Source organism: Volvox carteri (genome assembly GCF_000143455.1).
Source record: "Volvox carteri f. nagariensis unplaced genomic scaffold VOLCAscaffold_96, whole genome shotgun sequence".
NCBI classification, from domain to species: Eukaryota; Viridiplantae; Chlorophyta; class Chlorophyceae; order Chlamydomonadales; family Volvocaceae; genus Volvox; species Volvox carteri.
The window spans coordinates 24,309-32,818 of record NW_003307639.1 but is presented as its reverse complement, the minus strand read 5'-3'; the positions used below and the strand labels follow the sequence as shown (position 1 = coordinate 32,818).

The 8,510-nt window shown below is 51.9% G+C and overlaps 2 protein-coding genes across 2 annotated transcripts in view; one reads left to right on the top strand and one right to left on the bottom strand.

Annotated features, from left to right (window-relative positions):
* Positions 1–1,896: 1,896 nt before the first annotated feature.
* VOLCADRAFT_99803 (uncharacterized protein) lies at positions 1,897–4,459 on the bottom strand (the record flags this gene model as incomplete). The annotated part of the gene is made up of 4 exons (XM_002958481.1): positions 1,897–1,991; positions 3,139–3,171; positions 3,622–3,654; positions 4,267–4,459. 4 exons carry the CDS (start codon positions 4,457–4,459, stop codon positions 1,897–1,899), a joined length of 354 nt encoding a protein of 117 aa, XP_002958527.1.
* Positions 4,460–4,930: 471 nt separating this feature from the next.
* VOLCADRAFT_99802 (uncharacterized protein) overlaps positions 4,931–8,510 on the top strand; it is a gene marked incomplete at both ends in the record, with an annotated part of 9,418 nt that continues 5,838 nt past the window's right edge. The window contains 6 exons of the mRNA XM_002958495.1: positions 4,931–5,044; positions 5,252–5,336; positions 5,903–5,936; positions 6,337–6,441; positions 7,773–7,891; positions 7,979–8,133. Of these exons, the coding sequence (XP_002958541.1) occupies positions 4,931–5,044; positions 5,252–5,336; positions 5,903–5,936; positions 6,337–6,441; positions 7,773–7,891; positions 7,979–8,133 (612 nt within the window). The remainder of the gene's footprint in view (positions 5,045–5,251; positions 5,337–5,902; positions 5,937–6,336; positions 6,442–7,772; positions 7,892–7,978; positions 8,134–8,510) is intronic.

Genomic DNA, 8,510 nt, shown 5'->3' with positions numbered 1-8,510 from the left:
GCCCAGCCTCTGCTCATCGATAGGAGAAGCCCAAAATCATATTCTAGGCTGTACAAATCCTGGAAGCCCTAAGGCACTGATTGGTTCAGTAACCCATGGGTTACCAATGGGTTACCCACCTTCAACCCCCGGTAGACCTTTGGTAACCTCCTTGTAAGTTCTTATCCAGCAGGAGGGGTAACACGGCCCCAGGGTAAACCCCTCTGTTGCCCAGGACTATGGACATATGTATGGGCCTATAGGCGACTCGCCTTACATGCTTCCCACATCGTAAATTCCACTTAAGGATACTTTTAAAAATGTAAACATTAGCAACCTACAGTATCTTGGTATCTCGGGAAGCATCGTTTGCCATTTCAACCTTAAGGTCTCTAATGATGGCATCACACACGCAAGGAATAAGCAATAAGTACCTATCTCTTGGCCTGTTACGAGAGCTTGTAGATGAGTACAGGAGAAGGCGTGAATGCTGGCAGCACAGGTCTTCACTAAATGGGTGCCTTTGGTTGTCATCCATTGTTATATAATAGTTCTCATTGTGAAAACATCAGGCGATCAGTCCTGAGGTCGGCCGACATATTACCGGCCAGGGGTGGTCGTACACATATGTGCATGCTGCTTTGCCTCCATTGATACTCCTGACAAGCACATTCAAGCTTAATCACAGCTAATTAGCTTGTAAGCTCATATAATGCACACTCTTGGCTGGTCTTATAATTAGATCGACATGCTAAAATAAGCGATGACCACTATCAACAATTCAGTCAATCATATTCCTATTGACCAAACATACAATGGACACATACAATCCACGTTGCAATACTGGTGTGTATGGTGGCAAAAATGGTGGCGTCCTAGTATTTGCGTGCATGGACCACTACAACAAGACTGTTGACTGTCCTTCTGCAGCACAGGCCCACACTTATGATGGACCTCATTTAGCAAGACATCCAGTGACATCCGAGGATTTTAACCGCCTTACACTTTGCTGGGTGTGGCCATATTCGGGATCAAACATCCGGATCTCCCACCCAAGACCCTAGACACTCTTAGGAGAGGCTCTCCTAAGAGCCTGCTCTGAAAACGAGCGGACTCTGGATGTTGCATAGGTCGTGCGTAGAGCTGGAATTAGCAGGTCGGGATGGGGCACTTAAGCTACTGGCCGACCTTACATTGCTGCCTGTTGGCTGATCAATGAGTCTTAGGTCATGAACTGGTCCATGAGTCTTAGGTCCGGAGTGGCGGTAGGTGCATGGATCTTTTGATAGGAATATTTTGGATCCTTTGTGTAGCAGCTGACCGCTGAAAAGGTCTCTCGAGTTGCTGGCGGTCGCGCTCTGCACGCATTTATAGCTCTGCGCGTATTTATAGCACCGTACTGTGTACCGGCTGCTACATTCCCCCCCCTTTGAAGGGAACCGTCCCGGGCCCTTTAGAGCCTCGTATACCGCCAGCCTGTGCCTACCTTCTCCTACCCTCGGGCAGTGGGGTGACCAAGCCCACGTCACGTCATGTGCCCGCTTCACATGCGCCTAGCCTTCAGGTTTTTCAGGCACAGAGACAGTCCAGTCGGTTCAGCTACTTTTTTTTATAGTTTTTGTGCGATATTCGCTCACTGAGTCGCCACACCCGAAATACCACTCGAACGTGATCGGTGGGGGTTGAACCGACGACTTCAGGAACGTGAATTTTCACGAGGTCTCGATACCAAATGTAGCAGCTGACCGCTGAAAAGGTCTCTGAGTCGCTGGCGGTCGCGCTCTGCGCGTATTTATAGCACCGTACTGTGTACCGGCTGCTACACTTTGATAGGGATATTTATTGGCTTCACTGGTGGCTTCTCGTGGTTCCCAATTTGCTCTGCATATGTACACCTGTTCGTCTGCCTCCTTGCATCTAGGCTGCAGCTGTGTGCCTTATCCTTAGGTTTAGGTTTCTGAACAAGGCATGTTTTGGTGCGGCAATGTTGATAATTGGGCATTCACAAGTGACTGGTGAAGACATGTATGTTTGCGTGTGTAGACAGGCGAGACAGGTGCAGGTGAATGTAAACATGGGTCTGTTACCCATCAGTAGTGTATTACCCTGACCCCTTTGTTAACCCTCGGTAAGGGATTACCCCTACCCCGGGGTTAGGTTAGCCGCCTCCCTTCATACATAGCCACAAGGGGTAACCCCTACCCCTACACCCTGGGTTATGCTTAAGGGGGGGTTACCCCCCGTTTTATGCCATAGGGAAGGATTGGAGCAAACTTAATTAGCCTACTTAAAATAAATTTGCAAGCAGCTAATATACTTTTGAGATGTTAACAAAACATTATAACTAAATGTTAATGTAATGACTTCTTCCTAAATATAATCTTAAAACAAAAACAAAGAAATAAAATAGACAAACAAAAAGACGAAGACCAGCATAATGGACAGCTCGTCATGACGCGGGAAGAAAGCAGCAAAATGATAAAAAAAGGGAACTTTCTATGGGGAGAGCAAACAAAATAATGACTTTGCTAGCTAGCTCGGCTGCTGAGAGGGCCTGCAACTAGGTTGCAGGNTCATGAGAACCTGTCACATGTACATCCATAGCTGCATCGCATCGGGTAGCACTATTGTTGAAGACTTGTCAACAGACTGCTGAACCCCCAGTTTAGATGATCTGTTTGTGACTTGTGTCGTAGACAGTGCTGGGGTGCGATGTGATGTGCACCCAGCCGTCTGAACAAGCTGTCCATATCCACACTGCTGACTTCCACCCACCCACACTTCCACATACACACGCACTCCGGTGCTCCTATGCTGCAGACTGCGCACTACCAAGCCACTACCGCCACCGTACAGCCAGTCACCCTACAAAGCCGCAATAAACATGGCCAGCTGCTTCACCAGAAACACCCAATGATTGTTTTCAGGGGAGTGTAGTGAATTAGACGTTAATCTGTCAGATCTCTCTACTGTTGTCCTTAAGGGACATCTGTCGTACTTATGGAATCGTGATTTCGTTCCTTCATATGGCGGCGGGAAGCCGCATTCCTTAGTTGCTTGTAACAGGAAGTGCAGACCATGCTGCTCCGACCTTATGTCACAAGCACGCTGCAGGCATGGGCAACTTACTGAAGCAAAGCAAAATCAGGTCAAACTCACCAGAAACTACGCCAGAGCCATCCGTAGCCGCAGCTGCACATAAAGGAGAAACGATACAGGTGCAGCACATGGAGGAGCATGATGTGCCAGGTAGCAAATACCAAGCGTGCTGGTTCATATGCCCCTTGTGTTTTACTTTATAAGCAGAATGTGATTTGTTACAGCGGACCCCGAACTGGTGGACTGCATCAGCACAATACTTAATCACTTCGTTGCTTGTAACAGGAAGTACAGACCGTTGCTTGTAACAGGAAGTACAGACCACGCTCCGAGCTTAAGAAGCTGTTTAGCGGAAGGCACAGAGCAGCTCGCAAGTTTATATCAGAAACCTTTATTGAAGAAATGAGAGACTTTGCTAGCTTGGCTTGCTGAGAGGGCCAGCGGCTAGATCGCTAAGAGCAGCCTTTGAAAGCATGGATGTCGCAAGCACGCTGCAGGCATGGGCAACTTACTGAAGCAATGCAAAAATCAGGTCACACTCACCAGCAACAACGCCAGAGCCACCCATAGCCGCAGCTGCACATTAAGGAAAAACGAGAGGGATGCACAATTGACATTATTACTTGATCAACGGAACGTGTTCATAGGTTCACAGCAAAACGTTCTAGGACCATACAATGCCACCATGCTCCTTAAGTTCACCGATGTCAAATTGAGCTGCTGATTGCTGCCTTCAGGGCGGTAAGCTGCTGGAGACGAAGGTGCGCTCACAGGTCATTCATGTTGAGAATCAAAACACCCATGCTAGCTTCATACAATAAATTTCCGACCCATTCCAGCTGCACTGAGGGGAACTCAGCCTCTGCGCGCTAACGAGAAACATCTCAGCCACAAGGCTTTAACGCACGATGCCTACACAGCGCACTGCATTTCCTTCCACGCACGGTACATCAGCAAGAATCTTGTACAGATCGAAACATGTCCTTCATAGATGAAAAATCGGATACTGTACCCTTTTACTAGATTTGAACTACAGGCATTCTATTACAAGAGGACGCGTATCAGAACCCTGGGATGACATGTTTCGGTAACACAACACGCAGGCAGTTGCCGTTAAATTATGGTGGCGAACAGCGGACCCATTAACGGGTAGGAGCATCTGCGGTTCAGGGCGCCCCGAGGTCCCACCTGCCAACTTCTCCTCTAGATTCTTCTGGCGGGCATTTAGGTCTGCGAGATTCTCCACCAACCGGGCGTGTTTGCCACGGAGGACATGGTCCTCGGGTTTCTTGCAAAGCTCCTTCTCCAGGTCGTCCAGCTTCGCTTCCTTAGCAGCAGCCTCAACATGTAGCCGCTGCAGCTGCTCATTAATCCATTCCATGGCTTCAGCGGAGGGACCAAAGTTTGGCGTTGCGAGAGCGTTGCAATTGAAAAATGCTGAACAGTGGATTTTTAGGAGGTAAGCTTTGTTGAAGTATTAAGGAGTGCAGACGCGACCATACCACAATAAGAGTAAAGACTATAGAAAGCACTTGGCGACCGTGATGGCGCACCTGTGCACCGAAACCAACAGAATCAACAAAGCCCATCTCCACATATCCGCTTAATTTCAAACATATCGGACAATGACAGTGAATCCCTTCGTTCTATTGACACTGACGACTTCTAGCTTGACTGGCGCCAACAAAACAGACCAGTGTCAGCGACGTGAGAGCGATGCCGAAGCGGTTCATCTGATGCGGAACCATCGGCACTCTGGAGCTCTACAGAGATCACTTTAGGAGAGGGAGGGTGCGGGGTGGGAGGAGGAGGGGAGCAGGGAGGGAACGGGGCGGGAGGAGGGGTGGGAAGGATGACTTTTGCGTGTCGGGTTTTCATGTGTTGGGCGGGTTACTCTGGGACTTTGTGCGGTTTGGTACTCACACAGGGACAATGCGCAGTCGGGGCTGGGATTACTTCAGGAGAGGTGGGTTATCGATGGCGAGTTGCGGTTTGGAGAAAGCCAAAGCCGTGGGCAGCGGGAAGCTGTTTTTCCACAGAGATGTATGTGGATTAATTCTTCGGTGATCGGTGGAGCATTGTAGTATTGGCTTTTAGATGCAATCATGCGGCACGACCCAGACTGACTCACTCTCGCCATGCATCTGCTGGTCGGCGCGTGTGGATTGCCAAGCCCACATGCTTGAACCGCGGGAACGGCATCGAGGTATTCGACTCCCTGGACCGTGTCCTGGAGCACATCAAGGGCCGACCCGCGGGTCAGTGGTCCATGGGCTTGCGGTTTTAGGGTTTTAGATACTTGGGTTGCGGTTTTAGGGTTTGCGGGAGCTCCACTGCTTATTTGGCAATGGCCTTATTGGGCGAGGGGCGGTTCCGGGAGGGCCAGGCGGGCTAGTATGACGTGGCCCGCTCTGGAACCCTCTCCCGCCCGTCAGGACTAACTCTTTCCTGTACTGCTGCTGCTCGGAATAAGCAGGAAGGAAAACACGACGTGTGCGCCCCTCTCCCTGGGGGGAAGGGTCGGTGCTTCCGCTGGGTTATTTCATCCACAGTAGCTCGCACCGCCACTCCTTTCCAACCCGCACCTACCCACCTGCCACCCGCCGGGATCCGGAACCACGCAAGCAGTCAAACACCTCTCTCTCTCTCTCTCTCTCTCTCTCTCTACACACACACACACACACACACACACACACACACACACACACCACACCACGCACCCTGCCGCTTTTTCCATCTGTGACCCAATTTCCTGTTCCCGTCCGCGCCATGTCCGCTTCCTTCCTCCATATCTGCGCTTCCTTCACTTTTTCTCCCCATGCAGGCAGCAGCCTCATTCTGCAGAAGTACATCGAACGGTACGTATGGCACTACGGCTGTGTTGCTTTTCCAGCCTGTTTCCAGCTTGTTGAGATGTGTCGCACAGGGACTGGGGGGCCTTTGGCTCTTCCATTTGGTTCTTCCTTGGCTGGGTTGTGTTGGTGCTCCGCCGCCGCCCGCTGCGGCTCTCGGCCTCTGTGCTTGTGTGAAGCAAGGCCACCTTGTACTCCGCCGCGGGACAACCCACCCGCCCACCCGCAGGGTACGCATTCACAAATTGACACCGGGGGAACTCCCACACCCACAACCAAGCCGAACATATTCAAACCTCACGGCCATACCATACACACGGCGCGTGCCTGCTCCCTTCTTCCCTCCCCATCCCCTCCCCCCACCACCACACACACGCGGATGGCCCCCTCCATACACCTCACACAGCCCCATGCGGTTAGGGGGCCGCAAATTTGACATTCGAGCCTACATCCTAGTTGGGCCCGATGGCAGCATGTGGTTTCACCAGGAGGTGTACATCTGTACATCATGGTAGCCATACGCTCCTGTAAGCCCAGCCATGTTGTTGTTACATGGTCGTGGGTGTGTTCCCCGTACCTGCAAACCACCCTAATACGAGCCGAGGGCTCAAGGGCTGCCAGATCGCCTATAAGCATCATCCTACCTCGCACTTCCAACGAAGCAAGTGATGAAGGATACTACCGACCAAAGGGAACGATAGAGTTGCGGTGGGACCATATGTGTTCCAGCATCCTTGCCAGGTGTTCAGGTTCCCACTTCATAGCGTCCTTCATATGCTCGAAGCGTGGGAAACCCATATCAGATTTGATTTTGTTGTACACCGGACAGTCCAGCAAAATGTGCTTCTCATCCTTGATATGGCTATCAGTGCCGCAGCAAGGGCATACTCGCTCCTCCCTAGGTATATAACGCTGTCCCTTACACGCTCTGTTAGCCGCCAATGCCCAACAGGAAAGCCTAAACTGCATAAGCTTGCGATTCGCTGAGCGCGGGATAAACATTGTGATATGCGGGAGCACCTCCTTCCTGCCCGCTTGTCCGGCCGCCAGACCCACCCAATGCTTATACTTCGCCATGTGAATTCCTGGTTGCTTGCCGTCCGACGGGTACACGTCAGGCTGGACATCTAAACGCGTATGCTTCCAATCACTCACTAATCGGTCCTTGAACTCCAAAACCACACCTTCTGGCATTGGCCTGTTCATCAGCCACTCCACTCGTTCGTCTACCTCGTGTAGCCCTTGCGGAGTCTCTTTCCATACGTCGTGCCCCAGAAAACATAGAAAACGGAGTAGTAGTGTCCCCCATCCGGCCCCTTCGGGGTTGGAGAGGGACTCTGTGACCTCCTGTCGCAAAACTTGGTGTGCCACAGACCCACGCTGTAAACGGACACTGTTCCAAAACCTCACAACCTGCTTGAAAACGTGGTATTGGAGGGGTAGCTGCGACAGCTGTGCAAGCAGGAGGCGGTGTGTTGGTCTGGCAGCTCCTACAATTTGTCGCATAAAAGATATCTGAAGCTGCACTCCTCTGTCCTTTAGGCATGCCTCGAAGGGCCCCTCTGCAAGGTTGCTCGCATCACTCCGCCTCCTGAGCCTGTCCAAGACCTCAGCTAGCGGGCACCTGGGTTTTGGGCACCTGCTAGACCGTACGACACTGCTGGATCAGCGCAAGCGGAATGTTCTTGCGCTACGCTGCCCGTAATGGTATAGGTGATAAGGAAAGGGCCAGGAAAGGGGGGCCTCCTTGGCTTTGATCTACATCAAATGTAAAGGCGTTCGCAAATGGGATTTAGGAATACTGCCACGCGCCGTGCGCCATGCTATGCCGGTGGACTCCAGGGCTGTTACCGCTTCTGGCACCTTCGACAGTGCCATTCCCGGGGGGGGGTTAACCGGAAACGTTATGATTGTACGGCCGTGGAACCAAGCAAAGCCAGTGGTCGACAATAACGGTACGGGTACGGGCTTGATGTTGAGTGTTCGACACGGCACTGATGGCACTGATGGTTTTCCTTCCTCTGCGGTCTGGCGCCTTGCATGTCCAGCCGGGATGCTGTACACGTGGGGCTGCGAGTTTTCATGGATGGAGGGTGGCAAGCGTGACAAGCACTACGGCTGTCTGGGTTTGGGTGATGACACGGAAGGCCGGCTGGTGCCCACACGCGTGCAAGGCGACATGGACAAGCACGGCGTCTTACAGGTATGTGGGTTAGCGAGGATCTACGGACTATTGGCCAGAGAAAGAACTACCGTCTAATGTCCTGAGGGCTCCTTTATCTCCTCTGCCGCAGCTTGCTGTCTAGCCGTGCTGCGCGGTTTCCTACTTGCTCTCAACACCTCTCTCCTCGGCGCCATACTGTTCGGTAGTGTGGGCCTACTGCTTTACTTTCATCGATGATGCTTCTTCTTACTTGCTGTGTTGCTCTGATAGTGCTGGTGCTTGAGCATTTGACTGCTTTGTTGTGCCTGAACTCGCTGGTCGCGGCGGCGCGGCTGATGGATTGACCTGCTGCAGGTGGCCTGCGGCTGGAGCATGACCGTTGCACTGTCCGCGGATGGACGAGTGGGGATCCTCAG